The 26,099-nt window shown below is 37.4% G+C and overlaps 1 protein-coding gene across 1 annotated transcript in view; it reads left to right on the top strand.

Moving 5' to 3' along the window:
- LOC145982793 (uncharacterized) overlaps positions 1-26,099 on the top strand; it is a 78,782-nt gene that overhangs the window by 14,872 nt on the left and 37,811 nt on the right. The window contains exons 2-5 of the mRNA XM_083116157.1: positions 6,926-7,186; positions 16,803-16,953; positions 18,872-18,970; positions 24,781-24,912. Of these exons, the coding sequence (XP_082972283.1) occupies positions 6,926-7,186; positions 16,803-16,953; positions 18,872-18,970; positions 24,781-24,912 (643 nt within the window). The remainder of the gene's footprint in view (positions 1-6,925; positions 7,187-16,802; positions 16,954-18,871; positions 18,971-24,780; positions 24,913-26,099) is intronic.

Here is a 26,099-nt window from a genome sequence, read left to right as displayed (position 1 = left end):
TACACACAGCAGAACCTTTAGTTCCAGAACCTAACTTGACTGAAGTCAAAGATGCTATTAAAAGGCTAAAGAATAACAAAGCACCTGGCATTGATTTAATACCAGCTGAGTTAATTAAATATGGTGGAAATTCATTAATATGTCAAATTCATAAATTAATTTGTTTAATATGGAATAAAGAAGAAATCCCTCAACAGTGGAAAGAATCCATAATTGTTCCTGTGTTTAAAAAAGGTGATAAAATGAACTGCAGTAATTACCGTGGAATTTCTCTACTCTCAACAACATACAAAATATTGTCTAACATTCTTTTAACAAGACTAACCCCATATGCTAATGAAATTATAGGTGATTATCAATGTGGATTTAAACGTAACCGATCAACTACAGATCAAATTTTTCACATCAGACAGACACTTGAAAAAAAGTGGGAATATAATCAGAATGTTCATCAGCTATTCATTGATTTCAAAAAAGCATATGATTCGGTAAAAAGAGATAAATTATATAATATATTAGTACCTAGGTAGAGTTTGGAATACCTAAGAAGCTTGTTAGTATGATAAAAATATGCACCAGTGAAACAGAAAGTAAAATTCGTGTGGGTAATAATAATATGTCTGACAAATTTACAATTCATGATGGGTTAAAACAAGGAGATGCATTATCTCCATTGCTCTTTAATTTTGCCTTAGAATATGCTGTAAGGAAGGTAAAAGAAACTAAAGAAGGACTAAAATTAAATGGTGTGACTCAGTTGTTAGCATATGCAGATGATGTAGACTTACTGGGGGATGATGTGAATACAATTAAGAATAATGCTAAAATATTTTTCAAAACAGCTAAAGAGATAGGTTTGGAAGTTAACAAAGAGAAAACTAAATATATGTTTACAGGCCGAAACCAAGTGTTAGGTAATAATCAAAATCTAATTATTGATAACAACTCGTTTGAACCAGTTTCCAAATTCAAATACTTAGGAGTAATATTAACAAATGAAAATTATATTAAAGAGGAAATAAAAAGTAGGCTTAATTCAGGAAATGCATGTTACTTCTCTCTTCATAAACTTTTGTCTTCTCGTTTAATATCTAAGAAACTAAAAGTTAAAATATACAAAACAGTAATTTTGCCTGTAGTATTATATGGGTGTGAAACTTGGTCCCTTACATTGAAAGAGGAACATAAATTGAGAGTATTTGAAAATAAGATCCTTAGGAAAATCTTTGGACCTAAAAGGGATGAGGAGACAGGTGAGTGGAGAAGGTTACATAATTTAGAACTACATAATTTGTATTCATGTCCAGATATTATTAGAATGATTAAATCAAGAAGACTTAGGTAGGCAGGCCATGTGGCACGAATGGGAGAGGAAAGAGGAGTTTACAGGATTCTTGTTGGGAAACCAGATGGTAAGAGACCTGTAGGAAGGCCAAGACGAAGATGGAGGGACAACGTTGAGATGGACCTAAAGGAAATCGGTAGGGATGGAAAAGAGTATATAGATCTTGCTCAAGATAGGGACAAATGGAAGGCCTGTGTTGCTGCAGCCATGAACCTTCGGGTTTAAGAAGGCTAGAGAGTTAGTTAGTTCCATGTATCACGTGTCATTTAGCCAAAAACACAAAATTTGAAAGTTACATAAGAAACGTATGGTACAATAGCCGAAAGTGTGTTTAAGAATGACTATGAGTGGTACTAAGGCACGAGTGAAAGTTAGTAGTAAACTGAGTGAAGAGTTTAAATTCAATACAGGAGTGAAACATGGGGATGGCCTTTCGGCAGTATTATTTAATCTAGCATTGCACAAAGTAATGAATGTAGTTGATAAAAAGGGAACCATATTTGGAAAATCCAGTCAAATATGTGCATATGCAGACGATGTTACAATCATTTCTAGAACAATAATAACACTTAAGCAAATCTATGAGCAAATGGAAAGAGAAGCAATAAAAATAGGGCTCAATGTAAATGAAAAAAAGACAAAGTATATGAGAATGTCTAACTCTGAGATCAGAAGAGCACCTCAAGATCTGACAATTGGAGATAATAAGTTTGAGGGAGTTCCTTGTTTTAAATATCTGGGGACAATGGTATATAGTGATAACGATATGAGTAAAGTAATAAAGGAAAGAATACAGGCAGGCAATCGTGCATATTTTGCAAATATGCAGTTGTTTAGAAATAGACTGATCGCAAGAAATACAAAGCTTAAAATTTATAAGACACTGGTACGACCTGTTGTCACTTATGGATCAGATAATTGGACTTTGAAACTGTCAGATGAAAATGCCCTCAGAATATTTGAAAGAAGAATATTAAGAAAGATATATGGACCTGTGAGGGAAGATGACGACTGGAGAATAAGATATAATGCAGAGCTAGATGATTTAATAAAAGGCCAAGATATAGTGAGATTTGTCAAAGCCCAGAGAATAAAGTGGTTGGGGCATGTGGAGAGAATGATGGACGATAGGATGCCAAGAAGAATGTTGAAAGAAAAGCTTCACCACGCAAGAAGAAAGGGCAGACCACGACTTCGATGGATAGATGACGTCGCTGCAAACTTGCGGACAATGAAAATTAAAGGATGGAGGAGAAGAATTGATGATAGATTGGAATGGAGGCTGATTGTGGAGGAGGCCAAGGCCCACCAAGGGCTGTAGAGCCAGAAAGAGAGAGAGAGAGAGTTAGTTAGTTCCATGTATCACGTGTCATTTAGCCAAGAACACAAAATTTGAAAGTTACATAAGAAACGTATGGTACAATAGCCATATTGAGCATCCTCCACCTACTGTATTGTCTCCATGTTGATCCATACAAGGATGTACCCCCTCGTATTTCCAAAATCGATCAAACATCCCCTCCCTTTTCGGCTACGAATTTGCATTTCGAGCACTGTCTGGCAAGATTTTGTCGGGCTCAGTGACAGATCCTGTGGTGCGGTACTGGGCTTCGGAGGGGAAGGGGGGAGTGGCCCCTTCAACAGTTGGTTTCGCAGTTCCATAACGTTAACATTATACAAAATTCCTCTCCATAGACCTAATATGAAAATGAATATGACACATTAATGACACTGTAGTAGAAAATGTTAATTACTGAAGCGGTTCGTATTTGTTTGTCGACTGTCAAACAAATGTTTTGACCAATAATATAATAATACAATGCCAAAAATGTACACAATATTTAGCAAAACCATCTCCACAACAAGTACAATGTTGATTGAATTGATGTTTTAAATCCACTTTATGCACAGTAAGGCTAATCGGGACTGGGCCTAAAGTTTAAAGTGAGATCCGAACCACTATTAGCCTCCACCGGGTATTGAACCCGGGACACCTTGATTACAAGGCGACGACGCTCACACTGAAATGAAACTGTGGTATCGTCATCTTGCAGCAATGCAAAGACGTCTAGTAAATGCTCTTGAAGCAATTGATATATGCAGTGAAGTAATATTTCCCTGGGTAAACACACGTTTGCTCATATTATGTAGCCTACAATCCCGGTAACAACAACATCATATGAGAAATTATTCTCAACTTTGAGGCACTTGAAGACCTATCTTCGAAATACCATTTGCGAAGAAAGATTAAATGGGTTGGTTAGCTGTTCTGAACATTCACCGGGATATAAAAGTTACTTGTGACGACATACTGTCAGAACTCACACAGAATTTAAATTTCAGAATTTAAATTGTTGAACTGTGGTACCTTATTTATTACTGTCTTTAAGACATCAAGTAGTCTTAATCTCTTTAATGTTGTTACAATGTTGAGTGTACATATTTTTTGTTTAAAAATTATATTTGAGCAGTTAAATATAAAATATTAATAATTTGGAAATATTCAAGCAGGTGCTTTTATATGATGCAATAAAAACATGAAGCATCCATAGCAAATACATTGATTGCGTTCATTGGGGTAAAATCCAAGTATATTAATTATCTAATTTATTACAAGAAATTTGACCTGTGAACTGGAAAATGTGTTAGATTGATAACCCCCCCCCCCTTACGAAAATCCTGGGCACGCGCCTGGTGTTGTTCTCTATAAAACATTGCTTAAATTTGAATTTATGGTGTTCATGCAATAATTAACACATATTATTGTGGCTAAAATGAAATTATATGTGTGAAATACAAATTTTTTGGTTGACTTTAATTTTCCAGGGAGGGCCACGGCCCCCCTTCCGGACGACCATGATCCGAATCAAAGTGTGGACAATTTTTAACCCACCTTGGTGTACGAAGGGTTAAGGTGAAAATGACGTGTAGAATTTGAGATTTCAAGAACTTATTTCCAGGGGCGGCGCCAGAAATTTTTGACCGGGTGGGCAGAAGCTGTATATTGATAGATTAGGGTGGGCAGGAATAAATGTGTGTATATATATATATATATGCATGAAAGACACATATATGTACGACATATATGCATATGTATCCCCTTCTCTCTTATACTCCCGATTTCAATTCACCTCTTTTCCCTTTCCTTTTCATCTTTTCTGTTTTACTCCCTAAAGGTTCTTTCTTTCCCAGCTTGTTACCTCTTTATCCCTTTCACTTTCTCTCGTTCCATTCTTCAAATGTTTCTCTTAACTGCCATGCACACACACATCACATGTATGTGCGTGTCTGTTCGATGCCTTTCCTCTTTCTACATAATCTATTCTCGCATCTTGATCCACTTCTTTGTCTCCGATTGACAAATTATTTCAAGAAGTGTTTGTGTGCGTGCACCAATACATTCTAATCACATTCTTTCCTTCATGTCAATGTAGTGAAAGAAATGCGAATTGGTTGCGTCACATTTTGTCCTTCAAGTGCAAAAATACAAGGCACATACCTACTCTACTTTATATATTAGGCGACAGTGATAGAAATTGTGATGGTAGACAGTGGTGAAGGATTAAATTACTTTTTCGTAATTTAAATGCATGTTCCTCTTTATATTATTTTCATCATATGAGTTTTTGAATGAAAATCGGGGGTTAATGATCACTTTTCTTGGATTACAAGGGTATTAGAACTGACATCTGAGTGTTTGCAGTAACGGCTATCGGGTGCCAAAACTTGGGGGCTAGGACAGTTTACTTTTTTGCTAGAATAGTCTTAGCATTAAGAGACCATAGTGCGAGTGCAACAAGTGGCAAAATGTATCGGGGCTGGAGGGGAAATACACCCTCTTAAATGAACGCATCTTTTATGGTGGTGATATAACACGTTCCCTGTGAGTTCTTCCTGTATATTTTTTTCTCCAATGGCATAACGTTGTCGCCTTATAATGAAGAGGTTCTGCATAATGCACACTGGTTCGAACTCCACTTTAAACTGTAGTCTTAGTCCCGATTAGCCTATTTGAGCATAAAATTCGACTTAAAAACAAATAAACAAAATTTTCTTATGGATACTTTGTGACATACCCTTTCTTCTTTACTTCATCTGCATCTACAGACTCTGTTGAACATTTCAGCTAAACCTCTAATGCTTCTAAAGTTTAAACCATTCTCATCGTGATTGATTAGTTCTCTGACGCCCTCAAAAGAAAGCTTTCCTTCCAACCCTTTCTTGTTTTAATTCTACGTAGTGTTGCCCACGGGACGAGACGGGTCAGGATTTTAAAAATTCGAGACGAGACGAGATTGACCATGTGTCATAAGACAAACGAATATTTTCGAGACGAGACAGCTATTCCACGAGACTCCACGAGACGAGACAGGTCAAAATCTCGTCTCGTGGGCAACACTAATTCTACGTAAGTTAACCACAAGAAAAATCGCATAATTACGTAACTGATAGGCAAAATGTATGTGTGGAACTAGGATTTCTAAATAGAATTAGCCACCCATTATCAATTCAATAATTCTGTTGCTTTATCCAAACCCACATAACTGTTACATCAAAATTAATACACCTCGGTATTGTAGTGGTTATTGTGATTGCTTCTTATTAGTATTTATTAGTAGAAGGAATACAAAGTTGTTATTTTGAATACCATGTAGATATTTCAAAATGAAATATAAAAATTGTAATGAAATAAAGAAAGCCTACTTCTGCAATTTCAATGTAGACCTAATTAAAAAGTCGAAATAATTTATCGAGTTGCTGGAGGAAGCAACGCTGAGGTTTTTATTTGTTTATTTAGAGATTATTTTAATCATACGCAGGTACGCAGTCCGGGATTTATATATGTGAAGACCCGGAACTTACAACACCAAGACCCCACCCCATTCCCCTCCACAGTTTCAGTTATAACATTTCGCCAAGCTACGTGAGGTGGTTAGTTATACGTATTTCGACATTTTTTCATCACATCCGAAGTACCTAATTTTTTCTTTATGTGGTGCTTTTCAAAGCAGTTTTTTCCCCCAGTGAAGGCCTGGAGCTACAGCCCTCAAGCTCACCCTAAATCCTGATCTCATTTTGGCCATATCCTGCATAATTTTGCACCTCCTAAGCCTACTAGCTGCTTCTAATCATAGAAGTATTCAATTGGTCACAGTTTTCTTGTTTCAAGATCTCTAGTAATTCCTTTTGCTTTCTAATAGTAATGACAAAGTTAAATCAGCTTTTATGGGATGATTATATATGAACATTTCTAGTAAAGATAATATTCATGAGTAAAATATACATGTAATGAACACCAGAATACATTAATTTATTGCAACATTCACATATCTCTAAGTATATGTACTTAGTGAATTTGATTGGGTGGGCAATCGGGGGGGCACAGGAATTTTTGGGTGGGCGCTTGCCCACCCGTGCCCACCCCTGTCGCCGTCCCTGCTTATTTCCCAACGGCCGACTTTGTCGGGAAATTGCAATTTTTTCCTGTCTGAAATGTTTCGATTTGAAAAATTTCCTAATTTTAAAATTATGATAAATGATTCCAATGTTCCATTTTGACCTGTCAATTTTTCATTTCAGGTTGATGCTGAATCCTGACCATTACGATCGTATTGATATTCGTGACGTAGTGTCTCACGCTTGGTTTCAAGAACCCACAGAAGGACGCCAGCCACCACCACGCCCAACCCCTCCAGGTACTGGAGGAAGGGGTGATGGTGGTTCAGAATCTAGTGAAGAGTTCGATTCTGACGATGATAACGGTAGTGGTTCAGATCGAAGGGAAACCAATGAAACAGGCTCTGGGGTAACCAACAATACTAGAAATCAGACAACAAACAAGTTAGTTTAATATTTTTACAATCTCCTTAACCATGTAACTTTTTTAGTACTGCAAGAAAGCAGATTCCAATAAACTTGGAATATTTTAAATATCTTCATTCGTTATGAAGATATTAAATATTTTGCAAAAACTGATTTTTCGTGAAATTGCGCAATTCTGCGATTTTCGACACCCAGAAACTTAAAAACCATAACAGCTAAAAAAATTTGAAACCTATGAAGAAAATCAAAAATGGTCGAGCAACCATTTTTATTTTTGCTAAGTGAACTAAACCTAGCTACCTAACAACATAGGCATTTTTTACTTTCACTAGATTTGTGCAGGAATATGCCTTTTCCTTCGTTGCTACGATTTCAATACCGCCCCACCTGGACACGTTTTTCCTTTTTTTTTTAAAGAAAAAAAAATTAAAATGTCTTTTGCGAAGGTTATTGTTATGTATGGCAGTTGGTAGTGGTAGAAAACAAAAAAAAAAGGCTTAAAAAATGTTTCCTTCTGAATGCACATGTGCTCTTATATTGGAATTTTACAAACTTCTATATTCACATTATAGGTAATTAGCCTATGGGTCATTCCACAGAATTTCTTCACAAAAAAATAAAAATGGTTGCTCGACCATTTTTGATTTTCGGAGCGATTTTACAATACAGGGAATTTCTCCATTTTGTTTGAAATTCAGCATACTCACTAATTTTGGCCCTCTAATCACGAATCTGCAGTCAACATTTGGCGCTCACACGTGGAAATAGCAAAATAATCTAAATTAAGTTCTTATTTCTACAACCTCGATTTCCAAACTTCCCACCGATTCCGGGCTCCGCCCCTGGGGTAATTGACCTACCGCCCCCAACCGCTAACGTGGCCCCGCCTCCGCTTCGCTCCGGCTCCCCGGCTTTCTCTGTAGAGTCCCTGCTAAAGGCATGTTAGAAATTGGCCGGATTCACCTGCCCCAAAATAAGTGCCAAATGTTAAGTGCAGATTCGTGATTACGAGGCCCAAATTAGTAAGTATCTCAAATTTCAAACAAATTGGATACATTCCCTGTATTGTAAAATTATACCGCCTAAATAATAATTAGTTATTGTATTTATGCTAATGAAACCTAACCTAACCTAACCTTGTAGGCATTCCTCGAAGAAATAATGAAATAAACTGCGTAAACAATATGGACATGAACGAATGGAGAAATGCATTGCTTTTAGTAGCAGGAAAAACATTTCATTGTATTTATGCTATTGGAACCCAACCTAAGAAGCCTAACCTAACCTTGTAAGCATTCCTCATCTGAAATAATGAAAGAAACTGTGCGTCTGTGGGTGGAATCCGGAGCAACAAATCAACTCGAATGCCACGAAACGAAGGGTCTTACCTATCGCACAACACTTGAGCACGTAAACAATATGGACGCGAACAAATGGAGAAATGCATTGTTTTTAGTAGCAGGGAAAACATTTTATACGTGCAATGATATAACAGTAATCGTAAAAGGAACACCGGAAAATGGAAGTAGAAGGTACGTACTTTCAGGGGATATAAATTTTGTTAGTCTATTTAGAGGAAAAAAGCAGCCCATGTTCTGCAGTGAGACCCAACCCTATCTGACAGTACACGTTTTCCTTACATTAGGGTTATATAGAGTATCCAATTTTGGTACACAAAGATGTTCAAATGTAGGAATCATGTTATAAATGTGGTGAATTCTGGGGTCTGATGGCCAACTGTACACCCTAAACATTTTAACTTTTTAAATATATCAACACTATGATGGTCATAAACTGCTGCAAGTGCCTCGCTTGCCAAAAGTGCAAAAACTGACACAGCAGTCTACACTTCAATGGATCGCTCTGTATTTTGTGTGCCTGTAGAATATGTGCTCGCAACCATACAGACAACACCCAGAACAGTTTAACTTACACACTTTTTACATTTGAGGGTTAACCTTCAAGATAGTGTTTGCTTCCCTGTGCTAGGCCCATTACATTTTGTGCAGTGAAGAAAACTTAAAAACGGGGGTAATTTGGGAAAGTGGAAACATGAACTCTTGTGCCTAATTTGGTTTTCTAAAGTTAGAAGTGTAAATAAATTTGATTGTCTTTTTGTACTTAAATTTGAAGTTTAGTTAACAAAATAGAGCTGAAAATGTGCCACATTCCTTTTTCGGTACTACTTTACTATACCAGAGACACCTATCAATGATTTATTTTGCAATTTTTTACATTGCTAACGTGTTATTCTGCATTGCGGAACATTTCTTTAGGTGAAATAATGAATTTCTAACGAAAATAATGTCTATTTCAAACATTAACGAGTACTTACTGTTGTTCCTTATTTCCCACAAACCATCCACGGGTAGCCCCAAAAACCATTGACGTTAGCCCAAAAATTCACAATAGCCCCACAAACTATTTCTAATCTGTGCCCACGAACCATCACGGGGACAAGGTATGCCTACTACGTTAGGTTAGGCCTGTTAGGTTAGGTTCCATTAGCACTCCTTTCGTTCAATTTAGCATATGAGGACAACATCGGCTTGTAGCGGCAGCAATAGCGCGTATTGTGCTCTCCTGTAGAAAGGAAATGGCGGCAGCAGCAATAGCACGTCGGAAATAGATTTTCGTAGAAAACCACATACATTCACATTAAAATGGATCAAAACTACATTCCCGAACATCAAAAACGCTACAGAAAATGATTTGCGTAAGTACTTTCTCCTGTAAATTTGAAGAAATCCGTCTCCGGTATAGTAAAGTGTTACCCCTTTTTCATATAGGGTTCTCAGGTTCGATACCCAGTGGAGGCACAAAATCCCACTTTAAACTGTAGGTCCAGTCCCGATTAGCCTTACTGTGCATAAAGTGGACTTAAAACACCAAATCAATCAATCAAATCCTTTTTCATATAGGCTTAGTACCTATACGTTTATCAGTTCATGAATTGCTAGTAGGCCTAACGTCCTTTTCTAGCATTTAAGAATATGTTTGATGTCTAGTTTGTAAGCTGTTTACACCACAATGTTGTTAAAAGTTATTATTTCATAGGTTAGGTTATGAGACACTTCTTAATAATTTCCTTTGTTTGTCATCAAAAACTCATGGAAGAAAACCCTTGTTACGTAAATATTTTTATTGTCTCACTGTAAGCACATAAATGACATTGAATAATATGAATTGATGTCTTTTACTGTCTTTTTGCCCACAATACCCTCAAGATGGGGTAATTTTGTGCAGGGACTGAACTACAGAGGTGAAAAGTACAAAAAATGAGAAGTGCCTTACCCTGGGGTAATTTGGGGCAGGGTATAAAACAGTGTACAGAACATTTACTATTGGACCTTTAAAAAAAACTGTCGGAATGTACTCTCTGACATTCCAATGTATAAATAGAACTGAGAAATGTTACTATTAGCTATCGGTATCAATGGTATTTCAGTTCTTTTTAAAAAAGAACCCGACCCAACCTATTTATAAAGTTTAACCAAATGGCGGATTTTTGTAGCAAATTGTAGCTAAAGATATCTGGTTGGCGGTTACGCGGAGATAGGTAATTAACTCTGATAAACTTACTTTTCATTTTTCCACATAAATTTTTTCTCACGATCGATTTCGCCACCCGTCTGGTGGCTTCATCAGGCATGAACTGTCTTGCTACGGGCAGCGTGGTTTCTTCTTCTTCCACTTGTGCTCGTGGTGGCGCTAGTTGACGCAGTCCTTTTACTTTCTGCCATTCCAGTGTGGGCGTAGTGCTTCCTTCTTTTACCGCGCAACGGGGTGTTGGCGCTATAGGCAGCAATTCCTGCTCTTGTCATCTGCTTTCGTGGAGTGGAGCTTGTTCGCATGCGTAGGCGTGCTTTTTTGCGAACGCTTGAGGTCCTTGCTTTTTACATTGCAGTGCTCTCAAGGAGGCCAAATTAAAGGTAGTGCCGTAACAAAATTTGTTGGATGCAGTGCAAACATGCCACAGACAAGGCCAGGTAGCTCCAGAACAATATCAGCAATTGAAATGTAGAGTCGAGGAAATTGAAAATGGGAGAGAGGGTGAAAGGAAACCACACAAATCCCTACGTCAGCACCACAATGCAGTTTTAGCTGCAGAGCCTCGTTCAAGTGACCATGACAATGCAGGACCGAAACATCCAAGGTAAAAGTGGGGGAATTCTAGCGACGTTTTAGAATTTGTAGCAGATTGCATTATGAAAATATGATGGGCTTAACTGTTCTTTGAGTTCTTCTTCTGTCCTTCAAATTGTTCACATCTGGAAGCATAACATCAGTATTTGTATTGTAGTGAGTTTGGAATTAGTTGCAAATTGTGGATAGGCATTCCTTTACAGTATAGGATCCTGCAAGATAGGCAAAATCTCAGAACTTCACTACTTTGTTATTAGAGCTGAACCAATACCAATACCATACAAGGTAGAATTTACTGGCTGATACCTTTCTGAAGATTGGGTACACAAGGTCTGTCCCACAAGTAATGAGACAATTTTTTTTTGGGCCAGTCAGAATGGTCGGGGGATGGATCTATTGGGCTAGTGGAGAATGTCAGGTATACAGTCTGATGCAACTCAGTTATCTCGGAGCTGTTCCAGCGTTCGGATCTCCAGCAAAGTGAGAAGCTGTTTCAGTGTCACGTCACGGTCGAAAATGCTGTGCGATAAAACTTTGCGTCAAACTCTGTAAATCCGCTACCGACACGCTTGAAATGTTAAGACAGACTTTGTCGAAAATGCAAGTGGGCAGGTGGCACAAGGCATTCAAAGAAGGAAGACAAGATGCAGAAGACGAACAAAGCTCAGAGCACCCATCAACATCCAGAACTGCTGACCATGTGACTCAAGTGAAGTCTGTTTTGGACTCTGATCGACTTTTGAGTGTGAGGTTAATCATAGATAAGTTGGGGCTGCCAAAATTGGTTGTGCATTATATTGATTTGAACATGCAGACACCTGGTTTCTCCACCACGACTATCCACCATCTCTCTCATCTCTGCAAGTGAGGTAATTTCTGACCAACAAGAATGTGGCAATGCTTCCACACCCATCATACATCCTGGTCCTGGCTCCCCCTGACTTCTTTTTGTTCCCAAGGCTCATATTCGGCCTGAAAAGACACAGTTTTGGGATGATTGAAAATGTCCAAGCATCCACGCCACGATGAGTGATCTGAAAGGCATCTCAGGTCAAGACTTCCTGCACTGCTACGAAGAGTGGCAGCAACGCTAATTTCAATAAAAATATTTTTCCAGAATTAGTCTCATTACTTTTGAGACAGACCGTGTATAAGAGATATGAATATGGATAGAAATATCAATATAGAAATTGCTGATACCATTAATGCCAGTTGTACACCGGATCCGACACGACGAGGCAAGACGAGTCTTGTTTTGTACTTCATGCAAGAACGAGAGGGCAAAAGAGGGGTTGATTACTTTAATTCCAGCCATGGCATGACAACATAACTTTACAAATTGCTAACAAAAATTAAGTTGGGAAGGGTGTAACATGACAGTGTGCAGAGATAACGGGGAGCCAATTATTCCTGGCAACAAAAGTTAATTTCCATTACTTCCCCTGCTGTTTTGGCACGTTATATATAAATATGATAACTTAATTTTGATATATTGTTCATATGAAAACTAAATATGTTGCATAACAAGAAAAAATTACTATCATATACGTGAAAACATGAAAGTTACTGAAGCTTTGAACATTTTTTGTGTGAGGAAATGAGTAATCAATTGGTAGTTTTGTTTTGATATTATATTTCTAATTATTTTTCACTATAAGGTTAATTTATCTCCTCTCAAAAGAGAGTAGATTTCCTTGTAAATATACGAGGGGATATCAAAAAAAGTAATTGAGTAAATTTATTACAGTCAAACGGAAATGTATTCACAAAAACTCAAATATACATTTTGAAGGTTGAACATTACTCTACTTTTCCACATAACATCCATTCACATTTATACATTTGTCCCACCATGACACCAGTCTTTTGATGCCCATGTGGTAGAAATCGTTCAGCTGGATGGATAACCAACGATGCATGTCTGTTATGTTCAATCAATTGTCCCAGATTATCCCCCCTCGATGAGTAGTAACTGTAGAGAGTTTGCAACAAGGACTTGCACCATTCACTTGTTGACGGCCAAGGAATAATCTAAATTTTCATGGAGCAGCAAGGTCGGTGCAGAGAGCACCGCACTGCCCTCTAGCTTAGACTTCTGGCATATTACGTCATCAGCAATATACAGACGCGAAGCGTAACAGCTGTTCAAAGCTGGAATGAAGTTGTGAGGTGTTTTGTGTTGCGTAATAAGGTAAATCACACGAATGTGATCATGCAACAAAAAAAAAAAGTCACATACTCTACAGGCAGTGGTGGCTGGTGGTCTGGCTCTATGGGTGTGGACTTCAGTCTCGCATCCAGATGAAGTGTAGTCTACCACCCCCCATTTTTGTGTATATAATGGTGCTAAATGTATTGGCAACCCAAGTTTTGATTACCTTTCACTGAAAATGAGGTTATGACAGAGTTATATTTCATGATTTTTTGAAAGGGATTTTTACAAATTTCAAATATTTCTGAAATTTTCCAACCAATCATGAGAAGAGCGATGTTCTTGTGCAATATGTAATTCAGCATTCGATAACCTGACAAAATCCCTCAAAACATACTAATACTATAATATCAATACTATTGTCGATTTGCAAAATATTTATTAAAGACCTCCTCCCCCGCTCCACTGATATTAATGATCAAGGAGAATAATAACATTGGTGTACACCAAAGAAGCCGATCCAACTACAACATGGAGGAAATTAGTAGAAATCTATGTAGCTGTTGTTTATTTCTAATGACAGACTGATCGAACCAAGCAAATTAAGGAAAATCAAGAGAATAATAAATCTTAAAGAAAATTACAGTACTCACTCAATTCACACTGCCCTGCACATATTAACCTGCTGTAGGTTTTGTAGCTAACTTCCCTCCAAAAATTCAACAACGTTAAATATTAAGTCTGCTTTCACTATGTACAGTTTCCCTATTCATCATGAAATCAAACACTTTGCACTGAAACAGGAACGACCTTTTGGGAGCGCTAAACAATTTTGCAATGCAGTAACAGTCATACAATGCAAAACAGCTGACTGATTATCGTATGCTCCCTCTGGAAGGGTTAGTAATTTGCCTACTGCGCCACAGGGACGGTTTATTTTGGCCAAGATGCACTAAGCAAAGGCAATATCAGACATGTTTAAAATGCCATTTGCTTTCAGTTGCCCTGCCATGCTTGGAACAGGATGAGAGGGACAATCTGTGCAATCGAAATTTCCCTTTTCTAAGAAAAGAATCCCTCAGTTTGCAATGATGTATGGGTTCCCTCGACTCTGTCACACGGTCTCGAATGGAATAGGTCTGGAACACTGCATTTGCTAACACACCGACCGCTGTGTTCATGGGGTTTCCTTATGATGCAAAATTGCCAAGCCAGAAGACCCAATCAGCATCCTCTACGTGATTGCTGCAAACAGCGTCAGAGCAGACAAACTCACATTGTGCAAGTGCGCCTCACTCTACGCAGGTTGATATCACTGATCACATGCTTCTCCACCACCTCTCTTAGTGAAGCAGCGTGGGAACACTTGATGTTTCGAAGGAGATAGAGTGCAATGAATAAGTATAATAATAATGATTTGCATTACAGATTTATTTTGGTGTGCACATGGGAATAGGCAGAAGCCACTAATGTCTACAGGTTTCCTGTTAAGCATCAGATAGAAACAGTGTTACCACTGTAACATTTTTTACAGTAAACACCCTAGAAATTATGGAACATGCAGGATATTTTTTTAAAATTTCTCCCTGGGTACACACAAAAATATTGCAATGTCTGGTTGCACCTCCTGCAAATAAAATAACCAAAAACTATATTGTACAATATTCAGAAACTTTGAGATGGGTGTTTTTGAGAAAATGATTTCTGAGAAAGAGTCAAAATATATTTTTTTCTTTCTTATTTACAAGGAATTTTCTACATAATGTTGAAGTTTGTGCAGAAATGACATTGCAAATAGTTAGTCCAGCTTCTAGATTCTATTATCACAGCAAAACTATTTGAAAAAAAAATGTATTTTGATTATTAATTTTAGATTTGAAGAGGGGTTTCATAAATATGTTCCTTAATAAGGTTTTGGAAGTGCTTTGAACAAGCTTTCAAATAAAGGAAACAAGTCTCTATCATTTTTTTATTTTGATTTGTAGTGGTTTGAAAATTGCATTATTTCCCTTCTGTAATTTCTTTTTATCAAATAGTGTCTTTCTTTGTGAGTTTTTAACACTGTAACAAATCAACAGAAACGGAAAATATTTTATTTTTGGATGTGTCATTTGGCCCTTTTACATATATATATATTTTTAGCAAAATCTGTGATGCTCGGTGGACAGCACCTGTACGATCTGTGATGAAATCATCCTAATTTTCTTTTGTAAATTAGTAATATACAAAGTACTTTAATTATATTACATTTTAACCTTTAATTTTCTTACATATTTCAGCACAAAATCATTATTTTCTGAAGATTGTTTATACAGCCACCACATGCCCTTACCTCAGTAACAATTTTTTTTAAATAGAACTGTTCTTTAAAATTGTAAATTGAGAAACCTGTGTTGCACTAGTCCTTGTACTTATAACATAATATAACGATTAACGACAATTTATTTCGATTGGATTTCAAAGTTTTAGTAGCTTCAAATTGCTTTTTCATGCTTATTACTGTCATAGGCTAATTATAATGTGAATATGGAAGTTTGTAAAATTCCAATATAAGAGCACGTTTTCTGCCGCTACCAACTTCCATACATAACAATAACCATCGTAAAAAATACACATTTTTTTACGTTTTTTTACTTATTTTACGCATTAATTTGTGTCATGTAAAAAACTTTTTTTATGCATAAGCTCACAACCCTGTCTGAGAGTACTTGTTTTCCTTACAGTAGGGTTTTATAGTATCCAATTTTGGTAAACAAAGGTGTTCAAATGTATGAATCATGTAATAAATGTGGTGAATTCTGGAGTCTGATGATCAACTGTACACCCTAAACATTTCAACTTTTTAAATTTATCAACACTGTATAATGATGATAAACGGCCACAAGTGCCTCTCTTGCCGAAAGTGCGAAAACTAACACAGCAGTCAGTCTACACTTCAATGGATGGCTCTGTATTGTGTGTGCCTGTCCAGTAGCAATATGAACTGGCCACAGCAGCACACCTAGGTGGATTCAACATGAATCGAAAGCTCACCAAGCAGTTGAGCTGTTAGCTACAGGTTACCAAGTTAATTATGGCAGTGCACACAAAATAAATCTGTCAACAAAAATTTGTCTGACAAGAGAAAGTAATACAGCGTAAGTCAAAATGATGTTCCCGATTTCAGTGTCTATTTATTTCATTGTAATAATAGGCTACGTAAATGACTGAGATTACACACACAGATTGAAAACTCAAAAAGTTTTTCATGTCATATTACAAATGTTCTATGTGCGATCCACGTGTTACATGACACACATCTAGTCTATAATCAAGTTTCTACCACATTCTTTCTAGGTCCACGTCGGCTATGTCTATAGTTTCTCATGATGTGGATAACAGATATAGACACACCAGCATCAATCCTCACTTACGACATCATATTTTGCCAAGTGCAAATCATCTTCCAGTCAGCTCAGACAACATGACTTTCACTGATGATGACAAGGTAAGAATGATGAACATGCAATTGTGTCGTGTCATTTAAGGATAGATGTAATATACTGGCTAAAGGCAAGCAATAGACTCCTCTCCTGAAGTGTAATTATTGTATGAATGTCATAGAAAATGTTTAGTTTAATTAAAAAATAAACCTTTGGGTGAATTTACCATTTGTAGCTTCAAAATAGAAGTTCAAATTCAGGAAGACTATACCAAAAAGTGGCAGCTATTTACAACATAATTTGATTCATTGCTTACTTGCTCGCTCAGTTACTACTCAACTGGCTCGCGAATGACGAGGCTTCTCTATATTTACATTCTTCATTACTATTTCAAATTTCATGCTGGGTATATTAAGATTATACATAAATATAAAGATTTCTTATTCTTAACAACTTGCTCATTCTTCCATGTATAGTGTCAAAGAGTGATCAATTCCATCACCTTTCTGGATCCTCAGGCCAATACTTGTTTTTTGGAGAGCAAATAATTCTTGCTTCTCCTCCCAGTGGGCTTGGTTTCTGCAGTTGACGTGAACTTATTTTTATTTGTGTTCACTTGATGTGGATATTTATCATCTAAACCAATATATCTTAGATGTAATGATTTAGTATGTCCATGCACATTTTCCCCCCAGCAATCTACATCAAGGATGGACAATATGAAAGGTGCTAAAAGTAGAGGGGGTTCCTGGGGTCCAAGAAGTGCCCGACAAGGAGGACATCCATGACGGGTAGTTACCAGACAAGAAGACTGTGCAGACCTTGTTACAGACAAGGAGAATAAAAAGGGCTTCCCCCATGGCGCAGTGGTAGCGTCATTGCCTTGTAATCAAGGGGTCCCGGGTTCAATACCCGGTAGAGGCACAAGTGGTTCGGATCCCACTTTAAACTGTAGGTCCAGTCCCGATTAGCCTTACTGTGCATAAAGTGGACTTAAAACACTAACTCACACCAACTCACACCAAGGAGAATAAAAGTAATATAACGAGAATGGTAAGTGTTATTTCTATTCTTTAATTGGCCATTTAAATTTTCCACATTATCTGATGTGGTATGGTTATTGTGTCAAGAATTGTTGTAATTGGAATCAGTTATTCATAGTAATCCAAAAGTGTTTACATTCCGTATCTCGTAAGATATGATTCTTAATGTAGTCAGGATTTATAATGTTAAATTAGATGAAAATTCTTCCAGTGAACTTTCTCGGAGGCTCATAGTGATTCGGATCCCACTTTAAACTGTAGGTCCAGTCCCGATTAACCTTACTGTGCATAAAGTGGACTTAAAACATCAACTCAATCAATCAATCATCCAGTGAACTAATCTGCTGGATTCAAATTGCCAGTTTCAAACAGAAAACTTTGAATTTCTAAGGTTTTCCTGTGGATGTAATGAATGCACTTTTCCATGATTCTGACGTGTTTTATTGGAGAAAGGAAAAGCATACTTTAAAATTGGTAAAGCATGGTACATACATTAATTATCCCATTACTATATTCAAAAGTAGAAAAACAAAATGGCAAAATTGTGCACTCAATTTCATTATAGAAATATCATATTTGAAAACTTTGGGGTTTGGCTGGACACAGGTCATGTAGCCAAGGAGAGAGCTCGAAGGCTGAAGCCCTCCCCTCATCTCGAAATCCTACAAATGTTTTGTTGGTTTATAAACCTGCTGATAAGGGATGTGCCCCCCCCCCAAATGAAAATTCTGGCTATTAGCCTGGCTGGACATGTGTGTTCCTTGGTGAATGTTCCTTCATCAGTTTTGTATACTCGGCATTCATCATGAGCCTAATGGGGTAGGAAAGCAAAGTAAAATGAAAAAGTATGAAGTACCATGTAAGATTAGTGGTGTAATGAAGAAGTGATTTTAATTTCTATTTGTCACTTCATCTTTCCTAAGTTGCTCATCTTTTTCAGCCCGAGAGCAATCAAGTGGTCACACGTTTGCAACAGATACGTGAATACATCAAGCAAACATCATCACTTATGGATGCATTGAAGGTCTCCAAAGATTCAGTAAGCAACAACTTTTCTATTTTGAAAATATCTTAAGGTATTTGTGGGAGAAAACTTACATATGCAGAATAAATTATTAGCAGTAAGATTGTACGATAGGTCACACTAAAAGTTTTTAGACACGCGCAAGTAAAACACTGGAGACCAAAAGTATGAATGCTATAATTTTTCAAAGTATTCTCCATGACAGTTGATACACTTGTTCATCCGCTCAAACCAAGTGTGAAAGCACTGGGACCACACATCTGCAGGCACCTCTTGAATGCACTGAATGAAAGCGGTGACTGCCTCCTCAGGAGTAGGAAATAAAGAACCTCGTAATGTATCCTTGATTTTAGGGAACAGGAAGAAATCACAAGGGGCGAGGTCGGGACTGTAAGGAGGATGAGTCATTTCTTCGATGTTGGAGGCTTTGAAGAATTTAATTGTTTGTACTGCTGTATGGCTGCGTGCATTGTCTTGATGCACAATAATGCGACTTCGTGGGCATTTTACACGAACTTTCCGTACGATCTCCGGTAAACAAACCGTAGTGTACCATTCAACATTAACAGTCCGACGTCCCTGTAGTCAGAGGCCTGCACAAGACCTGGAGCAGACCCGTTCGCGAGACATCGCTCCTAAAATACCATGCAACCTGCGCAACACCCTCGCTTGAGCAGCTTGTATGCCCACCTGCACAGATCGTTCCTGGCAGGCATTGTAGACCCGGCGGGTACCCGCAATCTTACGATACCTAGTAGGTCTCAGTTCGTTCTTTCCATCAACTGCAGACCCCTCCTTCTGCATGACGTAGTTGCTTCGAGTAGGAACTCCACCGGTCGCACACCTGTCTGCAAGTGTTGCCAACTGCAATAGATTTCCACTACTTAGGAAGGGAACTGAAAGCCACATCGCCAATGAAATGAGATTTCAGAATGTTGCTAGTTTTGCCCCCCCCCTACACATTGAAATAGGTTTTCCGTGGTATAGGCTCCATAAGAATATGTCGTAAACAACCAATAATCCAGGGCACTGCTGGAACATGTCACGTTCGACGCCGAGGTCGCGAGTATAGCAACACACTGTTCTACTGCGAACACCAGACCCGTAGCCAGACAGGGTCCAGGGGCATTGCCGTTATCCTCCCCCCCCCCTTTCTGAAATTTGGTAAACTACTTTGTAAAATTTGTTTGCAGCGACGAGTGAAAATGTAGACTGTAGAAATTATTTTACTCAAAACTTGATAAAGGTTAAATTCACAGAATACAAAGAACAGATAGGCGTAAAATGATTTCATTTGATTTACGAGCCGAAGTAAAAGTAGCAGGTAGTAATTAGAATATTTTCTCTCGGCTTCAGCTATGAATGGGAAGATATTGAAAATATATTGTAAGTATTTGAACAATATTTCTAGATTTTCTGTGTCCTATATTAACTTAATGATTAGACTACACACATATATAATTTACTTTCATATAATACTATTAAACCTTTGAAAATGGACTTGGTTTATGAAGCCCTCCCTGATAACCCATGAGACCCCCCCCCCGCCAACCAATTCTGACTACGGGCCTGCAGAGGCGCGACCACGAATTTTCTTTTGGAGGGGCAAGTACCTGGATAAACATGCCAACAATAACAATAATAGTAATAAAGTAACATCAAAGGCATTATTATTCTCATAAATCATGCAAAAAGGGGGTGGGTAGAAGTCGGTTCTAACGCATTTGTGTTGAAACAAAGAATTTGAAACATTTTTTTTCAACACCTTAATTTCACATTAGCTAATAATGGAAAACAAGCGCACAAACTGTTTTTGAAAGAAAGGAAGTGCATGAAAAATGCTTTCCGAATGTTCATATGGCATGTAAAATTTTCATGTAAAATATTTTCTTTTCACGTATGAAACATGAATTTGAATTTGAATTTAAAATTTTGGGTGCGTCAACACTAAGGCTATTTTGGACCCGTCACATTATACGGGGTCCAGCTCCTTATCGTTACACATAACTCTAACGTTGCAGAACTAAAATCATAAAATATTAAAATCTTCTGACTTTCGTTAAAAGCTGAGGCTGTAAAGGAGCACTCGCACGGATAAGGACAAAACACAGGACAACACAAAAAAAATTATACTGGCCATGGGGCCAGTCGCCAGAGCCTCGTTATTCTGCAGTCCAGGGTGTACTACGTGGAAGACATATGAAACATGGAGCGACGTAAAATAAGAAAATATGCAACATGTTAACACTAAATTGTGTACGTATTCAAAGTTTCTTTAATGCATATTTAAATACATTACATAATCAATTAATCAATCTAATAACAAACCAACATTGATAGCAATGTTGGCATTGGGCCGCCATGGCATTCTCTGTTTTAAAAAAGTTTTTCATTTAGATCGTTCGGCTCCCAGGGCCGACCTCAGCTACCCCCTAGCTACGGCATTGAACTTGATTTGACTGTATAATATACTTTAATATATTTCTACTGTCATAAAATTTGAAATCAGGGGAGCAATTGCCCCTCTGTTCCCCTCTGCAGGTGCCCTTTGTCGTCTGGAAGGAATAATACAACAAATATATGAAAACTAATTCCATCTTGAGCAGCCTTTATCCTAGTTTTTCTTGTACTTTAATGTTTGCCCCCCTTGCCCAACCCCGCAATGCCCCCTGCCCCCTGTGGTTACGCCATTGCGTGCTTGGTTAAGACACCATGTAATGAAAAACAATTAGTTTTCGATGAGGAGTTTTTTGTTTGCCCGATCATTCATTTAAATAAATGAAGCTGTAATATTGCGTGCATTTCCTGGCAATAAGATAAAAACTGCTTACAATGAACTGAAATCGTTAAGTATTTACTGTAAATTCTCCTTAAATCAGAGAGCTCCTCCTAGGACTTTGTAGGATTTAGGAGCTACATAAGTAGGCAACACTGGCTGTAGCTGTCCACGTGGTGAAGAAACGCCTGGAGCGACACGCTGCCGGAGGGCTGTTTCCTTCCAGCAGGTTTTGCATGCGCCCGGGTCTTGTTGAATGCCCAGGTACCTTGTAAGCGCAGAGCGCCTGGAAGACGAAGAACCCGGGTAAAGACGCAAGTCGACTCGTTGCCGTGGGCAGGCGAGCAGGTAAACCTGTTCTCACGGGGCAAGAAGCACGGGTAGGCAAAAGCTACACTTTGCAGCACTCTACCTGTAGTGGCACTGTTGCAATATGGCTCGTCCGACTGAAGAAAGTGGCAACCATTTGTTTGCCAACACTTCGTCCCTTCCTGACTTTTGTTGGTGGGTCTTCATCCGGGAAGATCCACTGCGTCGACTGTTGTTTGTTCTCGGGTTCATAACAGTACACCCAAGTTGCGTCACCTGTTACGATGTCATACACTGCATTTGATTGTCCTTGGTTAAATTTGTCCAGCATTTTCATGCACCATGTGACCCGTGCCTGCTTTTGCTCCTGAGTAAGATGGTGTGGGATCCATCTGGCACAGAGCTTCCTGACACCAAGGCGGTCATGCAGGATTGTTTGAACCTGACTCATACCAATACCCAGTATTGCACTAATAACTGCATATGTCACCCGGTTATCCTCTATCATGAGACTCACTCTGTCGACGTTTTCTTAAGAAGTTGCTGTCACAGGACGATCATCACGTAATTCATCACTGAGTTTCTGACGTCCACGTCGAAATTCTAAAAACCAATTAAACACAGTCGCACGGCATGGGGCTTCCTCCTGAAGCATTTCAGAGCCTTTCATAACATTGCTGCTGCGTTAAACCTGCTTGAAAATCGTAAAAAATCATTACTCTGAAGTGCTCCCGTGTTAAATCCATTTTACTGTACACACACGACAATAATTGACTAATTTCTGGCACACAACAATTAACAACTATGCAGCATTATCACACTTCACAGACTACTAACTTCAACATATCCTAGAGACAATGTATTGCTGCAATCAGTGTTGCCGCATCTAAAAACTTTTAGTGTCACCCACGTATTATATGTGCTGTTCATGCCATAATAATTAATTAAATGTATCGATTGGTGAAATTTCATGCTGATACTTGTATAAAATTTGCCAATATTGAAATTCCACTCATCCAATAGAAAGCTGCAAATGTTTCATGAACATCTTGAATGCCTCATTCAGTATATTAATTATTGCATGCAAGCAGGGAACTGAAATATTTTTGAAAAGGAGAATCCACATGGAGATATTTAGTTTTCAAAACTGTGATATATATATATATTATACCTTTATTTTGGTCACCAGGGGTTCCATGTTTGAATCCCAGAATGGGCATGGGTGTTCTTTGTGTCTCTTCATCAATTTTGTCATTACTCATCCTTATCTTCGCGATTAACCATAAATGGTGTAAGTAAAATAAACTTCAAAATGTCAGGGAAATGATGCTATGAGTGAAAATATCTGGAAATTTTGAAAATACATCCAAGAACCTGATAAAGTCAGACAAGATTTGGGAATGAAAATAACTTCCACTCTTTTTCTTGAACCAGCTTCTTGATTGGAGAATTCTACAATGTGGTACTCATTTTACCTTCTCAGATTTTATATTTTCCTGCAGGACCAAATATAACAAAGTTTTTTTTTTTATTTTCATATTTGTCCCTTAAAGAAAATTAAAATTGAGGTTCCACTATACACCGTATTCATCATGTTTTTTTGTACTTTATTCTTGAAACAGTGTTGAATCAAATTCATTCAACTGAATAGCAAGTATGGTGTAACAATAGGGATACTGGGACCGATACCAATAACCGATATTTTACCGATCCGATATAAAATTAGAAATGGTCATTGAAGAACCTGAAAGATTCATTGACCTCCTTAATAAATGTGTGTTTCAAGGTGACTGCAGTGCAAAAGAAATTGCATATTTAGACATTTATTTTTTTAGAAAATAGGGCATGGAGATTATCCATAAAAATTACAACAAAATGGCAGAATTTTGCATTAAATTATCAGATATTTATCGATATATCGGATCGGTAAAATAATCGGTAATTTTACCGATACACTGATATGCCTATATCAGCCAATTCCGATAGTCCCGATTAATCGGTCCCATCCCTATGTAACAACTAAAATTTGATTATTACCATGTTAACACATAGAATAGTCTGGATATATGTTTTTAAATTGGCTGGAAAATCTGGGAAAGTCAGGGTATTTGTTTTGCCAAAATGAGTGGGAATCCTGCTTTCATAAACATAATAACAAAGTGGAAGAATTTTGTATCAAATTACGGCTATTTAAAATTATTAACTGATATATAAACTGTTGAGAAAATTTTGTTACCCCTCTTGCCGTCCTCTGTGGCAGAGTAGTTAAAACATCTCCGGTTTGGCCTGGCCATGGTTGTGAGCATCTATTCATCAATTGCAGCATATCATCACTCATCCCCATCTTTGCGATTAGCCAAAAGTGGCAGAAAAGTGAAGTAAAATAAACCATTTGTGGGGAGAGGGATTGTGAGTGTGTTTTTTGTAGTCCTTGACACACATGTAAACTTTATTGTTCTATGTATATATTTCATTCCATATTTATCTGAGTCAAGTATAATAAGGCACATATTGTATTGCACTGAATTTCTATGCAGAAGGAAATTACTTTAAATTTTCTCTTCCTTGTTTAGTTTTATTGACTTCTTAATGTTTATTATTATTATTATTTTAATTAACATATTACTAGTATTTCAAGGCACCTGTTTTAATATTTTCACTTTAACATAGAGATTGTTGCTGGTTGTAATCTTCCTTTGGATATACATTGAATTACAACAACTTTTGGTGTTCTTTGTAGCGCCATACAGCTCAGTATAATAAGCTGTCGAAGATGCTCCTTGATTTGAGGGATAGCGAACAAAAATTGGAGGGTGCCTTGGTTACGTTGCAGAAGTATGATCATAGTGAGGAGTTGCTTGAGGACCAAGAGGTGATAGCTGAATTCAAGTAGTTTAACCATTTGGCATGGAATTTCCTTTTTGCCCCACCTCTTCCTTGCAGTACTGTATGAAATATTGTATCTTATTGTATGTTTTTACTTCTTTGTGTGTAAATTTTATGCCACCTAATCGTTCATATTATGAAAGGAGCATTACTCTTTGTATCTTACAAGAATGTCTTCCATTTTTTCCCAAGTATATTGGAAAACCAGCCAGAACATGTCTTTTAAGTCCAGTTCCTTGTATATATTTGTGTGAGATCTTTGCATTTTACCTGTATCATCATTTCAGCATTGGTGGCTCGGTGGTTGAGTGTGTGAAGTGGTCGACTTTTGATCTCACAATAAATACCCATCCTGGGTATTCGTGTTCTTTGTGAGTGTCACTTCATCAATTTCATCTAATCATCACTCATTCTCGTCACTGTCATTAGCCAAAAGTGGCAGAAAAGCTATGCTAAATAACAAAAATACAAATATCATTGCAGCATCACCCCTCCCGTACTCCTCTGTGAGTATTGAACTCCATATAGCTCTTCACATCAGTCCACAAAGACACAGTTGAATGTAAATAAACGTCTTGTTTAGTATATTGCATTTTATTTTTGTAGTATTTTCCTCCCATTTATTTTTGTCCTGGTTTTTTAAAAAGATTTTTTTTCCAGTTTTGCTTTTAAAAATATATTTTTTCTGTAGTTGTATATGTGTTGCATGCTAACTTTATATTGGGTGACTTTCATATAGTATATGTTCCTTCTTTAAACAATACTTGTGTGTGTGTGTTCAACAGGATGTTATATTATTAATTAAGTTCTAGTTAGGGTTGGAAATTTGTGATTTCTTTCTATCATTTTTCCATACCTAGTAATAACTATTAATTTACTGACAAAGCTATGAAATCTGTTTCTGAGGATTAGCTTTCAATAAGCGATGAAAAATTTAAATGGAATGGTTTCAGGGCCATATTTTGGTTATTGTAATGCTTCTTTATGTCAATGTTGATACTTTAACTACAGAATAAAAACATATTGTGCAGTGATTAAGTGTCCTGCCTTCATAAAATGTTAGTTTTGTGTGCAGTAAAAATACATTCTATATTTGTATATGGATATCAGATAATATTTTTTTCAAAAACAGAATCCCAGTTTTACTTTTAAAATGCTAATTTATTGATAGGC

The sequence above is a fragment of the Lepisma saccharinum genome, unplaced genomic scaffold (assembly GCF_977018435.1).
Source record: "Lepisma saccharinum unplaced genomic scaffold, izLepSacc3.1 HAP1_SCAFFOLD_422, whole genome shotgun sequence".
Classification (NCBI taxonomy): Eukaryota; Metazoa; Arthropoda; class Insecta; order Zygentoma; family Lepismatidae; genus Lepisma; species Lepisma saccharinum.
Note: the sequence above shows the minus strand (reverse complement) of the source record. Positions and strands in the feature narration are given on the sequence as shown.